The sequence below is a fragment of the Papilio polytes genome, unplaced genomic scaffold (genome assembly GCF_000836215.1).
Source record: "Papilio polytes unplaced genomic scaffold, Ppol_1.0 DF823923.1, whole genome shotgun sequence".
In the NCBI taxonomy this organism is placed as follows: Eukaryota; Metazoa; Arthropoda; class Insecta; order Lepidoptera; family Papilionidae; genus Papilio; species Papilio polytes.
Window position 1 is genome coordinate 5,710,329 of NW_013525281.1, and position 24,121 is coordinate 5,734,449.

General features: G+C 35.3%; 3 protein-coding genes and 1 non-coding gene across 4 annotated transcripts; all 4 read right to left on the reverse strand.

The window, feature by feature from the left end:
- Window positions 1-670: 670 nt before the first annotated feature.
- On the reverse strand, window positions 671-11,143 carry LOC106102433 (transitional endoplasmic reticulum ATPase). Its single transcript, XM_013281911.1, has 15 exons — window positions 11,009-11,143; window positions 10,619-10,724; window positions 8,734-8,987; window positions 8,376-8,568; window positions 7,828-8,038; window positions 7,184-7,396; window positions 6,418-6,611; window positions 5,837-6,001; window positions 5,301-5,508; window positions 4,386-4,513; window positions 3,636-3,801; window positions 3,121-3,290; window positions 2,460-2,597; window positions 1,773-1,927; window positions 671-1,179 (listed from the first exon to the last, which is right to left on the reverse strand). Exons 1-15 carry the CDS (start codon window positions 11,023-11,025, stop codon window positions 1,080-1,082), a joined length of 2,418 nt encoding a protein of 805 aa, XP_013137365.1. The 5' UTR covers window positions 11,026-11,143; the 3' UTR covers window positions 671-1,079.
- A 707-nt stretch (window positions 11,144-11,850) lies between these two features.
- On the reverse strand, window positions 11,851-12,816 carry LOC106102137. Its single transcript, XM_013281546.1, has one exon. It carries the CDS (start codon window positions 12,814-12,816, stop codon window positions 12,490-12,492), a length of 327 nt encoding a protein of 108 aa, XP_013137000.1. The 3' UTR covers window positions 11,851-12,489.
- LOC106102434 lies at window positions 12,737-19,679 on the reverse strand. Its single transcript, XM_013281912.1, has 20 exons — window positions 19,543-19,679; window positions 19,062-19,232; window positions 18,536-18,777; window positions 18,166-18,283; window positions 17,996-18,069; window positions 17,650-17,774; window positions 17,250-17,379; window positions 16,974-17,089; window positions 16,455-16,608; window positions 15,976-16,110; window positions 15,671-15,796; window positions 15,405-15,492; window positions 15,207-15,331; window positions 14,545-14,768; window positions 14,192-14,269; window positions 14,089-14,123; window positions 13,949-14,016; window positions 13,731-13,879; window positions 13,507-13,618; window positions 12,737-13,438 (listed from the first exon to the last, which is right to left on the reverse strand). Exons 1-20 carry the CDS (start codon window positions 19,559-19,561, stop codon window positions 13,367-13,369), a joined length of 2,361 nt encoding a protein of 786 aa, XP_013137366.1. The 5' UTR covers window positions 19,562-19,679; the 3' UTR covers window positions 12,737-13,366.
- Window positions 19,680-22,298: 2,619 nt separating this feature from the next.
- On the reverse strand, window positions 22,299-22,371 carry Trnar-acg. Its single transcript has one exon. It is a non-coding gene; the product is annotated as a tRNA-Arg (tRNA).
- Between the last annotated feature and the right edge of the window lie 1,750 nt (window positions 22,372-24,121).

Sequence of the window (24,121 nt, forward strand, 5' to 3'; positions counted from 1 at the left end):
ATAGACGGCTCTCTTCCGTCTGATTACTTGATTCAGCCCGTCGAGTCTTTCGTAAAGAGCCGAGCGCTTTCTATAAGCAATTTAATGAAAGAATCGCCGGAACTGAAGGAGATATTTAAAAAACAGAAGAGCCAATCGCACATAAATAAATCTTAGGGTTTTTAAAACAATGATTTTTCAGTTTTTGTTTGATTAAATGGGCGAGATTTTTTTGAAGCTATCTTTTTTACCTTGTCTATGGACGAGAGGGTTATGGGAGTAAAAATTTGATTTGAGGCGCCAGCGTGGACGCCCAGCTACGCTATACTTACGCTTGTACTGCACGAGACTAAGGTCGAGTAGTCGATTGTGTATGATTTATAATGCAAGTATGGAAGAAGCCAAAAGGTGTTAAAATATTAAGGGTAGTAAAAGGCGATGATAAAGTGTGAAATGCTAAAAGTGTAATAAAAGTGTGTGCGATGTTTAAAAATAAAGTTGTCAATAGGATTTGATAAACGCAATTTATCTTTACCTACAGACTTGAGTTTTACCACCTTTTTACTAAGTTTAGTTGAAAGGTGATAAAATTTCTAGTGAATGGGAAAGGTGAGAGGTGGTAGTAGTATATTGTATGGCTTCGGATTTCAAAAGTTAGAGGTAGGGTTACATTAAAAATAAAACTAACATATAGACTATAAAAATCTTTTTATTTATTCAAAAATCACTGCGTTACACATGTCGGCGGAGCGACGTATCCTACTATCAGACGGCGGTAACGACGGTCGGCGCGAAAACTAAAGCGGACCAGAACTAAATCGATCAATAAATACTCTCATGGCGATGAATAGACGCAGACGAGCCGACGCCGGAGTACGTGCACTATCTGATTCCCAAGCGGGGCTTTCAGTTTCAATATAATTCAAATGAGATTTAATTTCGATTTAAGAAAAAGGTACTTTTAAATTTGTATTGTTTTAAATTGTGGTGGAAAGGTTGAGGTGGGGGAGGGGGGGGGATTGTTTGAAAGCCCGCTACCCAAACATCACTGAACCGATAATTCTTAAGTAGTTGTATGCGCTATGCGGGGGAGGCGCCGCTTAGCTGTAGAGGTCGTCGTCGCCGCCCTCCTCCTGGAAGGTGGGCTGGTCGCCGCCCGACGTGCCGGTGCCGCCCGCCGCGCCGCCGCTGCTCGGGAACCTGCACATACAATAATTATTAAACTCACCTACACAAAAACTGTACAAAAACACATTTAATAGTGTAATTTTTTAGACATACCAAATTGTAGCTTAAAAAATAAAGAATTGAGTACCTCCATTTGGGAAGTCGGTTACAAGTACCAATTTAGTATGCTTAGGCACAGATAAATGAACTGAAGCGTATTTTCTTTTTAATAAACTGTACCCAGCCCACGTTTAAGTTACTTTTTCCCGTTGATTCTTGATCCTGGGGGCGTTTATATCTGGTAAAACTAAACTGATTCATCATCACCAGTTCAATATATATCTCTGTGGAGGGCGTCGGAGCCTACCTAAGAGGCAAACTGTCTTGTTGCAATTTAAACTGATTTTAATATATCGGTAGGAGTAATCAAGGTAGCATAAGCGGATAAGAGAAGATTCCTCTTGTATTTTTAAACTTGAAGGTATTAACGTAATAAAGTTAAACTCAGGAATAAATCGAGTATAAGCGAAATTTGTTCTAATATTTGCTTATACTCAGTTTATTCCTAAGTTTAACTTAGTACCGCGTTTATTAGTAAGACTGTGAGTGTTTGTGTCGCTGGTTACCTGAAGTTGGTGCCGAAGCCGCGGCTCTGCTGCAGCGTCTGCGCGAACATCTCGTACTTGCGGATGTCGTTGTCGGAGACGGAGCGCCGCGCGAACTTCATCGCCTCCTCGAAGTGGGCGCGGCTGATCTCCGGCACTGGGTCCTCCTCATCCATCTGCATACATTACAAGTCTTTATTACTGAACACTGCAATTGGATTATTAAACCTTAAATACTTGAAGTTTCAAATTTGATACCGGGATTATAAATCGTATTGGGCACCTATAATCGATTTTATTTTAACTCTAGCTTTCGCCCGCGACTCTGTTCGCGTGGAATTAAAAAACAATAATAAGTAGCTATGTGTTCTTACAGACCATGCTCTACACGCAATGACAAATTTCATCGAGATTCAGCTGTATAACCTAAAAACTCTAACAAACATCCATCCATCCAAACTTTAGCAATAATAATATTAATTATTGATGCCCTAGCTTTTTGATGGTGTAAGATTTTTTTTTAAATCGGAATAGTTTATTTGGCCAATGACCTCTATTAAATGGTTATTGTAATTTTGATCGGAACGAAACAACAGCTGTCATTTCCAACAACCGCTTATCTATTTTAAGATATTTAATGTAGTTTCAGTTCGGCCGAAAGAATGTTAATAGTGACATAAGGATGTGGAGACAGTGTAGGGTACTGACGTCCATGACCGCGGCGGGCGTCTGCTGCTGGCGGGTGCGCTCCCGCTGTATCTCAGCCTCGATGGCCTGCCGGATGGCCAGCTTGCAGGCGCGCTGGCACACCTCCGTAAGGTCCGCGCCGCTGAACCCTTGCGTCACCTGCACCACACATCACATTGAGCAAATTGTTCTCATATCATCGGCAATTCTATTTCTGTCAGGTAGTTTTAGAACTAACGGTCAATCGGATTATTCCCAACCGTCAACCTGCTATGTCCCCACATGGGAACAGATGAGAATAAGTTTCATACATCCCAACTTTTGCGACAAGGGGACGGTTGGATCTTGTTTTTTCTTAACAGTGCCATCTGTCACCTAATAGGTGGTAGTGGGACTAAAAGATCGGACGGATGAAACTTTTTATTCTCACGTGGGGACAGAGCGGGGTGCCGGTTGGGAAAGAAATCCGGTCAATCACGACTTAAAACGAATAATAAAATGTAGGCTAAAACATTGCCGCATATGATGTCATCAAAATCGACCTTCGTTATTTTTTCGTTATTAGCACTGGAAATGCATCAATTTTGCGAAATCTTTTTTTTTATTTCACATACAGACACTTCAATTTTATTATATGTATAGTTGAGGTCGAATGTATCACAGAGTATTGTGTGTAGGAGACCTTGGCGATGTAGGAGAGGTCGACGTCCTTGGCGATGGGGGACTTGCGCAGGTTGGAGCGCAGGATGGCCTCGCGCGACTTCTCGTCCGGCAGCGGGATGTAGATGAGCTGGTCCAGGCGGCCCGGCCGCAGGATCGCCGGGTCGATTATGTCCGGACGATTGGTGGCGCCTAAACAACACAACACAACCTTACTATACAAACTGTAAAAGTAAACCATCAAATCATACAATTTGGATAAGAACGTTTGTACACTTATGACTAAAATATCGCACAGCTGTTTTGTCTCTTGTGGTATAATAAATATTTTAGCAGTGTGATCTTTTTGAATTATTTTCCCCGCCCAGTGTCATCAACGGGTTACGCAGTGCTCACCCTCCATTGTCATCTCACTATACATCCCCACTGAGGGGCTGGAAGTACCCTAAGGGCTGCTACAGGCTACACCTAAAAAACGTGTTCTTCACAGGAACACGCGAAGTTAAAACCGCTTAAGAAATGTGAAAGTTAGTATACCAATAATGAAGACGTTCTTCTTAGCGCCCATGCCGTCCATCTCTGTGAGGATCTGGTTGATGACGCGGTCAGCAGCGCCGCCCGCGTCCGACACCGAGCCGCCGCGGGACTTCGCGATAGAATCCAACTCGTCGAAGAACAACACGCAGGGAGACGCTGACCGAGCCTGAAAACAGATTCGTTATTTCTAAATTAATACAAGCAAAACTTTATAGATGATTATTAATGGTTCTTAAACATTAGTAATAATCAAATATAAACTATGTTTCTCACAGATAATTTACCTTTGTAATGGTGAAAGAATTTTTAAAATCCGCTTAGAAGTTTTTGCGTGAATCTGTCCACTTTACAACATTAGTAAAGAAGTATAGATATAGATAACAATACGAGAAACAGCTTAATATGACATTAGTTATAATAATAACGATAGTTCACAGTTAAATAGATCAAAACTGCTTTGATCTATGCTAGTAATATAAAGTGGAAAGATTTGTATTTTTAGATTTTTTGTATGTATTGAAATAATTCAAAAACTACTGGGCCGATTTCAAAAAAAATTTCACCAATAAAAAGCTACGTTTTCGCCGAGTAACATAGACTATGTTTATTAGTATTTTTTAATTGCAGGTGGAAGAACTGGCTAGCAACAGCAACCGATACTGGTTGATATTTTAGTCCCTTTAATGTATTAAGAACCTTTCTAGACTGGAATTAGCTCGATGTTTTTCGACTAAAGCTATAATAACTTACCTTGTCGAAGATATCTCGCACGTTGGCCTCAGATTCACCAAACCACATGGTGAGCAGCTCCGGACCCTTCACTGAGATGAAGTTGGCCTGACACTCGTTAGCAATCGCCTTCGCCAGCAGAGTCTTACCTGAACATACAAGAAGCATAGCGTGAAATAGTTATTAAAAGGATTTCCACAAGATATTTGAAACGAACTATACAGGGTGACTGGAGAACATTGATCATCAAGAACCGGATATTTGGCGATTGTATAAGAAAATCATACTAATATTATAAATGCGAAAGTTTAGATGGATGTATGTTTGCTAGAGTTTGTAGCCTAAATGGTTAAACCGATTTCGATGAAATTTGGTATAGATGTAGAGGATACTCTGGAAGAACACATAGGCTACTCACTTTTATTTTTTTAATTCCACGCGGACGAAGCCGCGGGCGAACGCTAGTACTTAAATAATTAGCATAAACATGCTGAATTAAAAAAGTAGACCAGGCTGTAAATTTTAACTAACAAATATACATTCAATCATCCATCTAAACTTGCGAATTTATAATATTACTGAGATTGCTAAGCACACTTAACCAATAATTGAAGAATAAATACAACGCATAGTCATATAAGAAGCAAGCATGGCCAAATTTCCATGAAACATATGAAATTTGAAAAAAAAAAACACTAATTTTATCACATAATTTTACCGAGAAACAAGTCACCTGTATAATTTTAACCCTTTAATGCATGATGACGCATTTATACATCGTTCTTTTCTTCCTTACGCAATAGACTATTTAGAAAAATCATTTTTTTCCTTATTATTCCCTTAATCTATGTTCAATTTACTACCCGTTTAAATTTATGGTATTTAAAACAAAAAAATCGTGCGTTTAAGTCATGCTGTAGTATGGTTTTGTATTACCGCATCCCGGAGGTCCATAGAAGAGCACTCCGCGCGAGGGCTGCATGCCGAACTTGAGGAACTTGTCGGGGTGCTCGACGGGGTACTGCACCAGCTCCTGCAGCTCGCGCTTCACGCTCTGCAGCCCGCCGATGTCCGACCACGTCACGTTCGGCACCTCCACCACCGTCTCGCGCAGCGCCGACGGGGACGACTTCGTCATCGCGTACTGCACAATACATGCCAATACACATACGGAACGATATTCATATTACATTTTTTTTTCATAATAAGGTGGCAAACGCGCAAGAGACCACCTGAATCCGCCGAAATGGAAAGCGACCGCTGCCCATAAACATCCGCAATTGCAGATGTGTTGTCTACCCTTAAACTATAGAAATATATTTTTAACATGTAAAAATGTTTTATTAGATTCATTAAAAATAAGAAATTATATATCATTATTCCAATTCTATTACTTATTACACATGAATGATAATAAAATAATCACATAATTTTGTACAAAAAATAACAAACATGTAAGTAGTATAACTTACACGGAAGTTATCCATAGAGACAGCGAGAGAGTTGAGAACTTCCGCGTCGATCTGATCATCCTCGAGGTCGATGAGGTCCATCTTCTCCCTGATCTGCTGCAGCGCCGCCTCCGAGCACAGCGAAGCCAGATCCGCGCCCACGTGCCCGTGAGACTCCGCCGCGATCTGAAAATACATTTATATGTTAAAATACGCTATAACACCATCTGCGTAGAATTAAAAAAAATGCATGTGTTCTTCCAGACTATGTTCTACATGTGTACCAAATTTTATCAATTCTTTTATATCTCAACTAACTGTTGCTCGCGACTTTGTCCGCGTGAAATTAAAAAAAACATACCTTACTCACAGATAAATTACCTATCTGACGGTGCATGAATTTTTAAAATCGGCCTAGTAGTTTTTGAGTTATTCCAATACATAAAAAAATCCAAAAATACAAATTATTCCTTTTTTATATTAGCATAGACTAACTCCCGGTGCGGGTTTTTGACAAGTTTCTATAATAGATAAAGCCAATTTCCAGCATTAAAGAGATACCATAAGAAGTAGTAAATTGTAACCTTCTAGGCGTGGTATACCTGTTCAAGATCGACGTCATCACCAAGCTTCATGTTCTTAGTATGTATGCGCAGTATCTCGAGGCGGCCGGTGGCGTCCGGTATGCCGATGTCTATCTCACGGTCGAAGCGGCCGAAGCGGCGCAGCGCGGGGTCGATAGAGTTCGGCCGGTTCGTCGCCGCCATCACGATCACGTGAGACGATTTCTTCATACCTATACAGTTATTGGGTTTTTAAATTGGACATGAATATTAATTTATTGCACGTTTTGAAATAAAAATGTACATTAGCTTTGTAGATTTTTAACCTGCACTTTTGCAATAATTTTAACAAAAAATAATGGGAATATTTTTAAAGTATACATATCTGTTATTATCGGTTAGAGAACTATGACGTAACAACTTAAGAACAAGTCACAAATTTCTTACTTAAAACACATTGTGCTATACAAAAAAAAATTAGGTCAAGAAATTTCAATTAAAATTCATAGAACTTAACAGAAATATTCATGTTATTGACAATAATCTCTGGAATTTTCAAAAAAGTCATGGCAAGTCATACTAGATGTACAGAACAAATTTATATCTGTTATGTCCTAATACTTTGAGTGGTACATCAATATAATTTCAAAATTTTTCATCAATGGAAACCCATTTATACAGTTTTTACCATTTCTTTACCCAAAACTGCGGTTAGAGGGTTCAAAAACAAGCAAATAACTTTAGACTTTTAATTTTTCAGATAAGTAACGTAGAAAATGTTAAAAGTTGTACTTTTAAAACATACCATCCATCAATGTAAGCAGCTGGGAGACAATGCGGCGCTCCACCTCGCCGTGTGTCTTCTCCCGCTTGGGCGCGATGGCATCCAGCTCGTCGATGAAGATGATCGCCGGAGAGTTCTTGTCCGCCTCCTCGAAAGCCTTGCGCAAGTTGGACTCCGACTCTCCGGCCAACTTTGACATTATCTCCGGACCATTGATCAAGAAGAAGAATGCACCTATAAAAGATATTTTTTTAAATGCTTTATTTAACTAATTGTGATGTAGACAAGCATAGGTTATGAAAATGTTATCAATCCAAGCATGTTTTAGTCTTTTTTGCCAATAAAGATTATTCACACAAATTTTTAAATCATTGTCCTCATAGAGATTTTTTTTTACAGATAAATGTGAACATACTTTGTGTAAAATATTTCTCTACATCTGTTATTTCTCTAATAATATGTACAAAAAAAACACAGACATTCATATTTTTTAGTTTTGAATAATTGTGCACAACATAACAGAACTAATCAGTACCGACTTCAAACAATCGAATTCAGTTATGAAAAACAATGTTTTATATAAATCTATAGTGTTCAAAAACAAAAAAAAACTCTTTAAGTAATATTGTAACTATGTTAATTTGATATTATTTTGATAAACGGACCTGTCTCATTAGCCACAGCGCGAGCGATGAGGGTCTTGCCGGTACCTGGCGGGCCGTACATCAAGATACCACGAGGAGGCTTCACACCGATAGCCTTGAAGAGTGAGGGGTGCCGCAGCGGCAGCTCCACCATCTCCTTGATCTGCGCCAGCTGCTTGCGGCCCCCGCCGATGTCGTCATAACCCACCGCGTTCAGAGCCTCCTCCTCCTCCTAATGTTACAATATTAACATACTTTAAATACACTTAAAAATATGGAAATACAGATAGCAGTTATTTTTTACAAAAATTTAAATAAATCAAATAGTTAGCTTGTTAAAATCATTTAAAATATCAAATCTAAAATCTAATCTTCTAACTAAACTAATGTAATAAGAAAAAAGTTACTCAACTAAAATTGATGTGAGATCACCATATTTAACATAAATTTATTTAAAATTCTGCTCATTGCACAACATTTCACAACAATGAAATTACTTCCATGTGCAGGAGATCCCCAAAAATAATTGTACAATACCTATTAGGGAAAAATAGCAAAACAACACTGACCTCACGCTTGATGGGTTCACCCTCGCAATGTATGACGGTATCGGGGGCCACAATGCAGTACGGCAAGGGATCCGTCTCCACCACCTTGAACTCGACAGCGCGCATACCACCGCGCACCATGAAAGTGTCATCGCGGTGGATGGGCCGGTATGCCTCCATGAAGTATGGCTTCAAGTATACTTCAAACAGGTTTCTGTTTATAACAAAAAACAAAATACAATACTGAGCCAAACCAAATACAAGTTAAAAAAATTATAGACAACTTGAGGAAGTAGATGTAGTGTTTTCCAATAATAATGTATAGACGCAATTTTTACATTTAGTAAGTGATTGTAGGTTGGTATTTATTATCACTCACCCAGTTAATCCTTCCACGGAGTCATCAATAGGCAAGATGTGTACTCTCTTGCCGTATTTGACAGATGGGCATGGAGCGATGGATACAACATCAGACAGCCTGACGCGCAAGTTGTTCCGCACTACGCGGTTCATACGGATCTTCTCATCTGGACAATTATCGTCTGAGAGCACAATGCAAACAGTTTCTTTCCTACGTTTGCCTTTCAGGAGAACGGTGTCACCTCTGAACAGCTGCAATTGCTCCATTTTCGCCTGTATAAAAGGTTACATTGTAAAACCTTATGAACCATTTATAAAGAACCTTAAATAAAATTTATAAAAAATCTATGGAAAAGTATATAAACAAATTTAAAAGTCCTATTTCAGGATCTCATTTATAATGTAACAGAATACATAAGAATCTAGAATTTTATGTACTGTACAATACTGTATTACAATAAATTACCATTACAAATAACTCTGAGTGAACATTTTGTTCAAAACAAAAATGGTCATAGATTTATATCTCTAGATGGAGATAGAGCATTCAGAGCTCAAAAGGTGTTACAAAGCTTTTGATTTTCTGATGATGATGATTGAAGGCCGATGGATTTGCTGGTGCCAAATTTCCCCAGTATTGTTATTTACAAATAAAAATGGAATGCAACTTCTCTTATGTTAATCTTTTTTCAAGCTTTTAGCAATGTTGAAGAATGTAATCAGTAAACAGACCCTTTGGGACGACAAAAGTAAAGTACATATAAAAGCTACATCAAATAGGACTACATTAAGGGTAGCTGCCCCTCCCTAGACGTAACCAAGAATTGGCTGGCGATGCCAGATGTTTTGTTGTAAACTATTGTTGAAATTTGTTTTAAGAGGTTAGAAATAAATTCTGTTTTTATTCTACTCTGGTAAACAGTAAAATACAGAGATAAAAAATTATATTAAGCAAACATTCCTATTGTGTATGTGTTACACAGACAAAATGTTTAGATAAAAAATTGTGTACTTATGTTAGCCACAAAAAGACAGACTAAATAAAATTAACTGAAAAATTCAAATTAATGTTTGGTGAAAATGATTTAAACAAGCTTGTAACTTCATCCATACCACATTGCAAAAAAAAAAAACATTTATGCAGATATTTGCATGTTACTAATATAACATGAAAGTTTAGATGGGTGGATGTTTATGAGAAGGTACCTCCAGAATGACTACATAGATCTGTATGAAATTTGGGATAGGTATGGAAGGCTACTTTTAAGTTATATTTTTATGAAGATAGTAACCATTGAAATAAGGTAAAAAATAATAACAATAGTCTTAAAAGGTACACAACATATGAGATTAATATTTTAAATCTGTTATGTTGAGACATAGGGTGACATCTATTGAGATAGAGGGAGAGGGACATCAACGGGTTTTTCTTAGTTTGTTTCAGCAATTAAAACCTAGTTATAAAGTTTTTCAAATATATTTACCACAAATCAGTGGTCAAAACAAAATAAGCAAGTAACAATGATTATAAATTTTTCAGATGAGACATAATTAATTTGCAAAGTATTTACTAAAAATTTGCAGTTTTAAAGCTGCCTATATAACATAAACTACCTATTGGAACCCATTACTTTTCAATGTAGAAGGAGTTCAATATAACAATGTAGATTTGTATCTACAAACAACTAGCCTATATCACCCTGCCTACTTAGACATCTTTATTGATGACCTCAATATCAACACTTCATGTAAACTATGACCTACATCATGTATAGATCAAATATCATTTTTTTTAAATCATCAATTGTATAAAAAGTGATTTCTAAGTAATTTTCATCTCAGAGTTCTTAGTTATGAGTAATCGAAGTACTGTTGGGGGTAACTAATTAGACAAAGGAAATTACCTGTGATAATGCCACAACGGAATTGTCATCGCTGACGGCTTCTTCCACGATGAGACGATTCGGCCTGTCCTTGCGGCGGAGGATCGCGGTGGATAAATCATCGGGGCTGCGAAATAATCGATTACATTACAAGTCGAATCAAGCCAAGTGTCGTTTAACGTTGGGAGTAATGTCGAAACCACCATTAAGTTTTAGCAACAAACTTTTTAATAAAAAACAATAATTGTTACTTATTCAACATGTGAAAATTATTCGTTTGTATTGTAATATTGCAATTGGACATGATGACAAGCTAAATTTCGAAGTTGAGTTTACAGTAATCACGGTTTCAATGATACAACTGTGTTATCCTGTTTGAAAAATGTGCATTTTGATATAATGAGCACTTACCTCTTGTTGTCTGCCATTTTAACACAAATCTAATGTATAATAGTAAATTTTCAGTTTCAAAACGCCGAATGAATAGTCTCTTTCCACTTTAGAAGTGCGTGACGTTGCCGTATTTCATTTGTTCCTATCGATGTCTGCAGTGTTGCTAGTTTATTGACAAAATATCTAGATGACATTCAAGTTTACACGATTTATAGATACAAAATTATTTTTTCAACAACTTTTTATCAGTTTTAACTACCATTTACATTAATTAGATGTTTATAATATATAAATTCCAAGTTTTCATAACACTAACGTCGTCGTCGTTGTTGTGGAATGGTAAATAACGCATAGGAACAACTATAAACTATTGACATTCTGTTTAATCGAATAAAAAAATATCGAGCTTTATTATTAATTAATAATTAAATTAATGGACAATTCTATTGAATCAATCCACCGATTGACCCAACGGTAAACACCGGTCCAGTTTGCTATCTATAGATTCTATACTGTAATTTATTTTTGAATATATTATCTGGACTTATTGCAGGGAATCTTTGCTAGGGGATTTACAATTGAGGGGAATTCCCAAAAAGTTTATTTTTAACTAACTTTAAACAATGTAGTAAATGACTCCTCAAGACTCAAAAGTTTGGGTGGTGGGGACATTTCAGTCCATCATATATGTCCGTCTACTAATACAAACCCATAATTTTTGCGTCCCCTCTGCGTTACAGGCACAAGTGATAACTATAATTCTGTTTATTTTAGGTGTCAAATTAATAAGTAAAACAATCGTAACACTATAATTTATTTAAACTTTAAATTAAACTAAGATGTGTATTGATTATATTCTTTGATAGCTCTTTTAAGTTTTGTAGCTAATTTGTTTTGATGATTTTCACTACGGTTAAGAATATTATCTAATATAACTTCGTATATTATTCTATGGGTTTCCTTGTAAATGTATAATTTATCTCCATATCCGAAATCTTTTAAATCATTTACATAATCTTTAAACATAATTCTGTCATCAATTGTGAACAGCTCGTCCATTGTCGACAGGAAGCTGATTCGATTTGGTAGTTCTTGATCTAAAACGTACCTATAGGATATTACCTCTTCTTTTATATCGTACGCAGGACTTCGGCATAATCTTTTAACATACCTATGGAACTTTCTAGCATACTTATAGTCCAGACCACTTAAACATGAACTTACAATTCTACAATATTCAACAAGTTTCTTTTCTGGAAATGAAGTTCTTAATAAATTAACGTAATCACTTAAAAAATCGTAAAAGAATCTATACGAATCTAAGTCTCTCCGACTTATGATTATAACATTTTCTTTTGTACACACAATTTTGAGTATAACCGCGAGAAACGCAATAATGAAAATCTGTTTCCCATTGTTCATTGTTACGTTGGTCACATGTTTAAGCGTCACACAATCATCGCAATTTAACGTTTGCTTGAAAATTAATCAACGCGGTTTTAACTTTTATGTTCCTCCAAGTATTCTATCAACGCTAATCTGAATTTAGCATTAATTTTCTTTTTTACTGACTTTGGTTGTTTATTTATTCCACGAAAAATTACTTTTTGTAAAACATTTTCTGTTTTACGTCTAATTCTGTGGATTTTTCTCGCGGCGTATTTCTTTAAATTGTAAAGATATTCGTCCATTTTATTACTGTCATACACATTGTATATTGAATTTAGTATAATAATGAAGTTTCTCTTTCTTGGTTTATTGTTTCTGAAAAATGATAAAAATTCTCGAACTTTCTGTTTAAGTGCTACACTTTTTAATATATCCATTCTATCGATTGTTTTCGAGAAAATTCTCAATGCACGTTGAAAAGGTACATCATACCATAGGTGTCTGAAATTGACCTTTAGCATTGATAATATTTTATGAATCCTCGATAATGGCATATCATTTATTATGATTTTACACAGATTTACTATGAAATCATAAAAAGGACCCTTTTGAGAAATGGTTGGTAATGTCGTAGATAATTCTGATGCAATATCCTCAGACATATCTTTGTCATGTTCCTTGCTTTGATTAAGAAATAAATTAAGATATTTCTTATATAAATCATGATCGCTTACAAAATATTTACTCAATACTTTATTGTGATTTCTACGCACGTATTTATTGTCGCTTGTCCTTTGGATTTTTAAATTGTTGATATCTTTAATTATATGAAATGGGTAACATTTTAAAATACATTTCTTGCAATTTGTGTATCCACTTTGTGTTATATTTGTACTTCTGTGTATTGTAAGCAAGAATTCACACAAGTAACAATAAAGAAATATTTTTCTTATTGTAGACATAGTCTAAATATTTTTTATCTATGATTCAGAGACTTTTTATATTGGTTTTCTCTTTTACATTCTTATTAGCTAGCCATGTGATCGTTTGTTTCATTATCTGAAATAATAATTGATTTTTTATCGGTTTCCTTTGCTTACAATATTTATTTCCTTCATATCATTTACCTGCCATACTGTTATAGTAACGAAAGCTGCATATAAAGGTTCCTTGGTAGAAAATAGTACACTAGTAAATACTATGGAATCGAATGTTGCCAGCGTCCATTCGTTACCCCACCTGCGGTAACATTTTGGTAAGCTTAATGATCGGTAAATTCTATGGCAGCGTTTGATTTATAAATATAAGTAAAACCCACGGTTACATCGTAAAATAATTCAAATTCGCTTACCAAGTTATAGCAAAACAAGATGGCGTTAAATTGTCACTGTCATAGAGTAATGTACTGGTGTTGCCACCTTCTCTAGTTACAATTTCCAAATCTAAAAGTTTTTCGAGAACTGTTCTTTCACTAGCCACCCAGCTGAGGCCATCTAATGCCTGCAAATTAAAAAAATGCTAATATATAATAAGTAATTCAATAATCATAAAAAAAAACAAATACTTAACTCTTTCAAAGAAAGCTCCTAAGAATTTTGATAACAGAATTTGTTTACTTTCACATTTTTCTAAAGACCCTGTAAAAATTACCTATTTTAAACTTTTTATACTTTATAGTCAACGAACATTTGAAAAAATATTTTACTTACTTTCCTCGGTAACAAGGAGTTGCTTACAGATGGCCCTTTAAAACATTTAAGTCATTATTAATTTTAATAAAGTTTTTAATTTAACAAATAGATTAATGGTTACCTAAATTGCGGTGCACACGATATCCGACATGTCGTTAATGGTCCCGACAAATATTTCGTATCGGAAGATTCGTCATTGCTATAAACACAAACAATTAGATAACATTTACATTATTGTTCGATAAAGCAAATGTCTTACTTCAGTTGATATTTTAGACTCAAAAGTATTATTTTAATAGTAATTGAGTCCAGACCATAGACTCTTGAAAATAAAAATCTACGCATCTGCGGCATTTAAACCTAATGCTTATGTCTATGGGCGGAGCAGCGGTAGCTTCGCTATCTTTTTGAATTTCGAATTTAGTAAGTCGCTGTCGCTTTCTTGTTGCCACCATTTAGACAAAAAAAACTTACCGTCCATGCACATAATGAGCGTATAATTCTTCTTGAAATACCAACATGGAAATTTCTAGACCAGTGCAAGTCTTTTGAAGCTTATTTGGGGGAGATCCACGTAGCTTCTCCACAATAATTTGTACCAAGAAAACCACTATATAAGAAGACCACCAGGCAATAGTAGCAATGGCCCATTTATATCCTCCACTTTTGGGTAGAATCGATTGCCATGGCTTCATTAACTGCAAACCAGAATGGAATAATTATTGAGTAATCTTACTAATATTACAAATGCGAAAGTTTAGATGGATGTATGGACGTTGTTAGAGTTTGCCGCGTAAACGGCTGAACGAAAATCGATGAAATTTGGCATAGAACACATAGAATACCTACTTTTGTTTTCTTTTTAATTCCACGCTGCCGGAGTTGCTGGCGAAAGCTTGTATTTAATAAAATTAAAGTAAGTAATGGATGAAAAGTGAAGAATTATTCATAACTTTTAAGTAACTTTTTAAGTCATAAAGGGGTCTTAAAATTAAACTTTGCCTTATTAGTAAGGCTGTAATTATTTACGAGCAAAGTTTTACTTTGAACAGAGATAGTTTAAGAAAGTTAAATAGGTACTTTAATATTCAGGTGTTAAACGTTACACAGATTAAATAAAATACAAAAATACGTACATGTAAATTCACAAGTGTTAATATAACATTTAGTTCAGGGGACGTTCTCCTTTTTGTTTGCATTTCAATCCATTCTCTTGCTAAAATCCCATGTTTCCTCCCATTTGTTTCATATAGAAATGTATCTGAAAGTGTATAATAAAATTTACTGAACAATAACAATGTAATAATTTTAAAAAAGTAATTGTTGTAAATTACCTTTAAAACAAGGATTGTATTCAGACCAGTCGATAAAAAATATATCATAACGTGACAATATCCAATTTACGTACGCTACTTTTATAACCTAAAAAAATCACTTTATTAATCTACGGATGGTTACTACTATAAAATTAGTTCAAAAACATAATGTCATTTTATTCCTTTTATGGTATTTGAATGAACAGATACAATGTGTTTGATACAGATGAATTCATGGTTTTTTTGTTTTTAATTCCAGTTATTAAAAAAATATTAAAAATTACCTTCAAAGTGAGGATTGTATAAATCATAGCCGCCGTCACTTGCTCCTCGTATTGTGACAGTGGTAGAGTCAGACCAAGAGTACCAGCTTCCGCTGCCAATGCATGGAGTAATGTAGTCCAGGTTGCCTGAATGTATGGATGGATGATTTTTTGAGTTTATAGAAGTGTAGAGAATAGTCTGGAAGAACTCATAGGGTACTTATTTTTAATCCTGTATTCCATGCGGACGGAGTCGTAGGCGTAAACAGGTTCTCTATAACTTTAAAATAAAAAAGTTCCAATATTGAAATATGAATAAAACGTACAAAATAGATTGCATCTGAGATACATCCAGCTATGATTGGCAGTAGAGAAACTTTCAGACCTCCACGTCGCAACACACCGCGCCACTGCAGCAACGCGTAGCCTGCCATCAGAATACTGAGGATACTACCCCATATCTGCAAAAAACATTCATTAGTAGTTAATTAAAACGAATCACAAAAGACAAGGATAGATGGCCGACTTGGAGATATTTTACCGAGTTAACTTACTTAGTATACGAAATTATTTAGACTTGTACCCATTAACTTTCTCATCTGAAATTTGCTAGTAGCAGAAAATTCCTATCAATCTATACTAATATTATAAAGGAGAAATATTTGTATTTTTGATTTTTTGTATTTTTGTATGTATTGAAGTAACTCAAAAACTACTGGGCCGAATTTAAAAATTCTTTTACGCGCGACGCGGACGAAGTCGCGAGCAATAGCTAGTTACTTATAAGTAAATTCAATAATTTAACCTCCAATCCACGTACAACTCCAGCGCTTGGTAAATCATTTGTCACTCTCAGAGACGTTAAAAAGGTACCAGATGCAGGAGATTTAACATCGTAATGAGCTTCCACATTCAAATATAATTTTAAAGCCCCCGCGCTACGCTGGCTTCTCTCGATACTAAAAATTACATGAAAAATAAGTAACTATTTAATAATTTCTATCTTTTTTTTAATTACTTATTGATTTCACAAATAAGTTTTAGCGATAAAACACCAATAAACTTGTCCTGAACCAACAAGAAATATTACTAAAAAAATTAAAGTCCACTTCATTTTTAGAGCGCAAGGACATCTTTGAATATATCACACTGTTTAGTCTCGGTTTGATTCCTATGAGTTAATATGGATACACACTACTCGATTTTTAGTTATGCGACTAAACAATTGAATCGGCAGCGAAACAATCGACAATCGCCCAACAGTTGTACGATAGTTTTGTCAAAGTTGTGCGCCCGCTCTTATGAAAAATAAAATGTTATTTACCGGATTTGTATCAGCATGGCACTCAAATATATTAAATCGGTAATATTAGATGTCGCAGACAGAGATCGACGGAATATGAAGTATTTAGAAAACTTATTTGAATACCACAAGCCGTTCTGTAAAAAAACTTATTCATTAAAATACACATTTGAATTAACATTGGCTTAGTTAGTTACCTAATTTGCTTTTAACCGCAGCAACATTTTTAATGGCCATTTAAGCGAAGCCTTAAGAATTCTTGTGCCCAATCCCTTTCCAAAGTATCGTGGTACTTACCTTCACGTACTGTCCATTGGGTTTTCTTATTAATATAAATACAGGTTTCCTACTTTTATCAGAGGCGTATAATGCGTGTAATTCATCATCTAAAAAAGTTACTTCTGAAGTATTGATAGGACATTGCAGCCTGTAAGAAAATATGTAAACAATTTTTAGTTTATTAATTATGTCATGACTAAACTCACGATAACCGTCGGTGTAGGCACCGAGCAGTTTCTCATGAAGAAGCCTTCTTACCCTGTAGTAGGACACACGACGGATCCGAAATTGGTCGGTGACTGTAGCCGTGTTATAATCAATATAGTATAATATCTCACGATAGTTTTAACGAGTTATTTTTTTACTAGTTAATACTAATTTTAGCACAAAACTTGTTAAAACTTAAATAGTTACTTACGAGTAATCTTCACCTATTGTTATCGAGAAAGGTGGAAGACAAGGAACAATTCTTTTGCGTGGATCCAAAAGACGTTTAAAGGTTCCATCATTTTTATATCTGATTGCACTAATTAATATTTTATTCTGTAAGAAAAATCACATTGAAACATAAACTTAGAGCGCGGACACCTTTCTCTAAACTATCGCATAACCTTTTAGTCTCGCTACGATTTTTATGAGCTTATTGCGCACACTACTATATTTTTAATTATGCAACTAAACAGTTGAATTGGCTGCGAAACAATTGACAATCGCACAACAGTTGTGCGATAGTTGAGTCAAAATTAATTATAACTATTATTTACCTGCCCATTAGTTAGATGTATTTCGTTTTTTATTAGAGGTGATTCTGATTTATTTGTCGACAGTGTTGGCAGAACTGAAAATAGAATATAGATAAAGCGAAGTCCAATAATCCCTCTTTCCTACTTAAAGGTAAATGACCTTGTTGATTTTTTAAAATGTATGTACATACTAGTTTGGCTGACTAAGTGAGGATGTATCCATAATCTGCAAGCTCCCGCAGGATCGGAAGAGTAAAAATTGCTCACACATGCGTTAGCCAGCCAGCGACAAGCTGATATGTTGAAGATCTGAAACGTTAACGATTTCGATATATGGAGGACTATATGTCTTTAAACAAAACTGGAAGTCAACACGAGCTAAATGCCAGTTATTAAGAAATGTGATGAAAGAAAAAAAATAGTATTCAAAGGTGATAAGGCCTTACACCTTTGTTATCGTGAATGAACAACAAGCAATACAGTCACTGGCTGAATTGCACCCTTTAATCTTAGTAATAAAATAAAAAAAAATAAACTATGTTGACAAATCTGAGTACTTACAACACACAAGTATTCATACTTCACGATATCAAGTAGGTAACTTGGGTGTAATAGATTCTCTTCATATTTAGGTCGTTCGATGACGTATTTCTTGGGCAGACATGTGCCGTGGACAAGCACCTCTTGTTTTCTGCAGTCGCAGCCGTCGCACTTGACGCAGGTGTCCACCAGGGGGCGGTATCCTCGACCGCACTTCACACACTGAACCTCTTTCATCGGAGTTCCATCATGATTTTGGGACACTGGTTCAAACATTTTTTTTAAATAATCTTAACGGCTGATCGTAATCCAACGAGATTAATGCAATTTAGTGTTTAAAAAAGTCTTTACTTTTCTGTCTGAAGTACCAGTAACACAATTAAAAGCAAACACTGATTCCTTGAATTTAATCCGATTTTCTGTACGTACTCAATAATCAGAGTTAGATTGAAATCGGTTTGAACTTCTTTCGAATGTTAACTATTCCATCTTGTAGTGATTTCAAGTGATAATTCAATGTTATCCTAATTAATACAGAATAATATACCTGCTATATAATCTTTCGGACATTTCCTACAGACCACCCTATTCGCAGAGGCCTGACATCTCCGCGGCACGCAACTATTCCCGTCTGCGGATACAACCTCTGTCACGTTGCATGCTTTGCAATGCCCCGAATTCGTCATTACACTGTGACTCTCACAAGTGCAAGATAAACCTGAAATAAATATTAATAAACCAGCTTCTGCCCGAGATTTCAACCGAGTGGAATTTCAAAAAGTGAGTAAGCCTATGTGTTCTACCAGACTATCCTCTACATCTATACCAAACATCGAAATCCGTTAAGCCGTTTAGGTTACAAACTCTTACAGTCTATCCATCTAAACTTTCGCTTTTATAATGAGTATCATAAGAAGAAAAAAAATATAACAATCGGTTTCAAAAGAAAATAATCCCGTGATAAATTGAATTAATTCAAGCCTGTTTGAGTAAATTAAATATTTTAGTGTTCAAAATTATTCTCTTACCGTCCACTGAAGCAATCATAGAGCTATTGTAAGGACATGGTCGGCAATTAAAACTACTGACTTCAAAAAACTCCGTATTACTGCAGTTCGGCAAATGAAGTCCAAACAAACTGCCTATCGAAGTTAAAATAATACAAATAATGTTAAACTGATTCATAATTGCATGCTAAAATATAAGAAAAAACAAAACAAAGTAGTTAACAACCGAAGTCAAGTGAAAACGATTTGTTTACGTAAAAACTGTTGCTTAGATACGAACGAACGTGGTTAATATACTAGCGAACCACCCCGGCTTATCACGGGTGAAATTCTGATATAAAAATGTATCACATCATTTCAGTAAAGTCTAAAATTTTCAGTGTTTCTTCTATATTATAATGTAAACCTTACTCTTGAATCACTCTATCTATTAAAAAAATGCAACAAAAAGTATTGGAGATCTAGGTATCCATGGGGACAGACAGACAGCAGGAAGCGACGTTGGTTTGTACTATGTAGTTATAAGACTTATAAATTACTATGTATAATTAGTTCAGATTTTGACTTATAATTTAGGGTAAAATTATCGATTTTAAGAAATGTTTAGTATTACCGTTAATCATCATTTATGTTGGTAACGTAAAATGGGTCAAATTGCTTGCAAACATAGATAAAATGATTAATTGATGATCGGTTAATTCACGCTTTGTTATAAAACCGTGATTTATAGTCTTTGTACGAAACATCTTCCATTGTTTTATTATGATTACAAACTGCGAAGTTTGATAATGCAAATTCAGTTTTGGTCTTCTCTACCAACAGTAGTGACGAAATGTCTATTCATAGTTTTCTTTTATGGATATTAATAATAAAATTCGGAACTTCTGCATTTATTGAAGAAAGAGAAAATAAATTTAATTATATTGTAGATGCCGCAGTGCAATTAGCAAACAGTCATTTCAATCATAGATTACAAACTGTGATTCTATCGAAAGATGTATCTGGACTTCTAGTTGATAATTTTCTTAAAAGATTCAAAGGAACAGTTGTAATTGAAGTGAAAAAAGATGGTATACCACCGGAACAAATTGTTATATTCGTAGAATCTTTGAAATCGTTTCGTAATATCTTGGACATATTAAAACCTGATCTCAAAGGCAAATCATTATTGCATAGCAGAGCTAAATTTGTTATAATCCTTTTGAACCGCTCTCATAGACTTGAACAAATTTTTAGAATCCTATGGAGTTATGACGTCACGAATGTTGTTATATTAATGAGGCAGAAAAAGAAGACTTCTCTATACACATATTACCCGTACAGAAATAATACAGACTGTCAGAACACACAGCCGTTTCTCCTTGGCACGGTTAAAGGAAAGAATATTACCAATATCAACATTTATTCAGATAAAATGCAAAACATGCAAGAATGTCCGTTTTATATTTCGACAAACTTTACCATTCTCTTACAAACCGTAAGATCCAAATGCAGAAGGTCACAGAAGCTATGGTGAAACTCTTGCAAGAGGCAATGAATTTTACTCCAATAATAACTACTAAAGATTACTTAGGCATCGATTCAAATCAAGATAAGAACTGGTCGGAGTCCTTAGATGATGTGATTACAGGAGTAACTAACATTTCAACATGCAGTATTTCAATAGGAGTTGAAAAAATAAGCTTGCTAGATTACTCTTTTCCATATTTCAGAATGAGAATAGTTTGGTTGGCACCTCCGACGAGACCTGGACACGTCTGGTTAAGATTACTGTCGCCGTTAAATGGATATATGTGGCTTATTCTTCTGATTTTAATATTACTTCTTAAAACCATCTCTTGTGTATTGAAGATGAGGTCGATTGTAAAAGTTTCCCGTCGATATTTCATCGGGATAAATACAGTTCAAGGTGTTGCTTTTAGAATGTGGGGCGTGATGGTCGGGCAACCTATAAAAGTATATCCGAGGCGATTTCGTGATTTCTACATTGTTGGATTATGGATATGGTTCACTTTTGTTGTCAGAAGCGCTTACCAAAGCGTGTTAATAGGTGCATTGAAGACGGAGACAGTGGTTGGGAACTACGCAAGTTTGCGAGATGCTTATGACCATGGATATAAGTTTGGTGGCCGAGCTGGGATGTTGTTGTATTTTGAACATGATCCACAGATACTGGAGGAATTCGAAATCGTACCAGAAATTCGCTTCGAAGAGTTGTTTAATCAGGTATTGCAGGGTAAAAGAAAGTTTGTGTTCGCCACGTCTTTAGAATATGCTTGGGCTTATTGTCTTTCACGTGGAATTATGGAGGACGAATGTGGACATGTTTTATCAGACTCGATTATGACAGTACCTTTAGTGATTTGGATGAAGAAGAATTCGCCATTCTTGGACATAGTATCGACGATGCTTCAAAGATTTTTAGAAAGCGGTCTGCTTGATATTAATGCAAAACCGGTAATCCGAGTGGCTTCTCAGTCATCTTCAGACCCAACTCCTCTCACGCGCAACCAAACACTTAGCTGCTTTCTTTGTTTATTAACGGGGTATACTTTAAGCTTTTTGATGTTTTGTTTTGAAAATTTACACTTTATAAAGAAAAGAATTTAGATATTAGTTTTTGGTTGCCAATTATATAATCTGCAACACGTGTTGTGTCATAAAGCCCTTGAAATAGCGAAACCATTGTAAATAGCGAAGGACGTATAAATATCAAAAAACGATATTCCCAAGGCTTTTATAGTAAAAAATATTATCTGTGATAGTTCAAAAAAATACGACCCTGCCAGGATTCGAACCTGGAATCTTCTGATCCGTAGTCAGACGCGTTATCCATTGCGCCACAGGGCCGTGTAACATTGGCGTGAAACCACAAATGAACCAACAATTCCGATTACATTCGTGGTTTCTAGGAAATAAACTCAAATAAAGAAAATCAAAAAGAGGAGCTTCTTAAATTGTCTGTTTTCATCTAACCTTTTATGACATTGGATAATGTTTTTGTATAGAAAAAGATAAGACAAAGATTTGTTTTCGCTCACTTACGTTTCAATTTAATCAGTTTTTGACGTCAATGTCAGGTTCAGGCCAACAGGCTGCGACCTCGAAGGCTTTCACGCTGATTTGATGGCACCCTTGAACAAAAATGTACCAAGTGAAATGCGAATTGAAGACATTGTTTTATGGTTTTTATTTATATTGACTAGCCTCTAGCCCGGCGTCGCTTATGTCAAGATACTGTTACTACACAGAAATTATTTCAATAAGCAAATATTGACTCTCGATGGAATAACCTTTAAGCATTGTGTAAAAAACACTATCACAAACGTAATTTTGGCTAAGTTTAGAATTATAAAAAAAACATCCAATTACTGCACGTTTAACAAAAGAAACCTATGCTATATTTGAGGTATGAGAAAAAGCAAAATATCTTCACGTTGTATTTTTCTAATTATATTTAAAATAAACTGAATAAAGAGGTATGAACGTATATTCACCTAAGATAAAGTAGACCGGAGATTGGAAAGAACAATGAATTGTTACTATGCTGAGTGTATCTTTACTCAGAGGTCTGTTGTTCGCTCGATTACATTTCAATTCAATCACATGTCAATGCCGTCGGCGAACGATTTCAGGTTCAATGTCGAGAACATTCCGCGCGCCCTCCACTGATGTGTTTACACCCTTCAGCGCTCCACACATACCTCGTAATCCATCTTTATACATACTTTTGTAAACGTTATTTAGATCTTATATAAACTCTACGATTTAAAATACCTATAAACAAATATATTAGGCGTATTAATAGGATATTCTATACAAATAATAGAATTGGAGTGTCTGTTTTTAATGTCAAAAGAAAAATTCCAACTTTCGGGAAAAGCTGTATTTGCGGTGCTGATAACTAAAATCGCAGTACAAATGGTTTTGTCTGTCTGTCTGTCCGCAAGCCGCGTTAGTATCGGGTAATTTCCGAAACGGCTGCTTCGATTACGACGGGACTTTCACTGATGGGTAGCTAACATAGACGGGCATATTATAGCCAACTTTTTTTATCTTAATATTGCTTGGCCGATGTCGCCTAGACGGGCATATTATAGGCTACTTATTATCTTAATATTGCTTGGACGATGTCGCAGGCAACACCTAGTTCTACATGTAATTATTAAAAGAAGAGATACTTACAGTCTTTTTTTTTCATTTAACTGTAGGGACTCATGTTTCGATCACCAATAACAATAACATTTTCTCGAAGGATGCTTGTCATAATAAGGGGCAAATTCTTAAGGTCCTTGTACACATGACAACTTATTAAGGATTATTTTTAATAGTTACTTCATTTTTTCGGTACTTAACTTTAGTGACTAGTAATGTACATATTTACTTAAATGTATACGGCAGACCAAAGGCTACAAACATTATATTTGAAAGCGTCAGATCCCCGCGGAGTTCTTCAGACAAATGGGAAAGTCTTGTAAACTTACTTCCAAAGGAATTTATAGGTAAGGAAAATTTAAGTTCTTGCTTATGTATTTGTAATACATATTTTTTTACTTAAATATTTATGATGGCTAATTCGTTTGTTTTTTTTTAATGAATC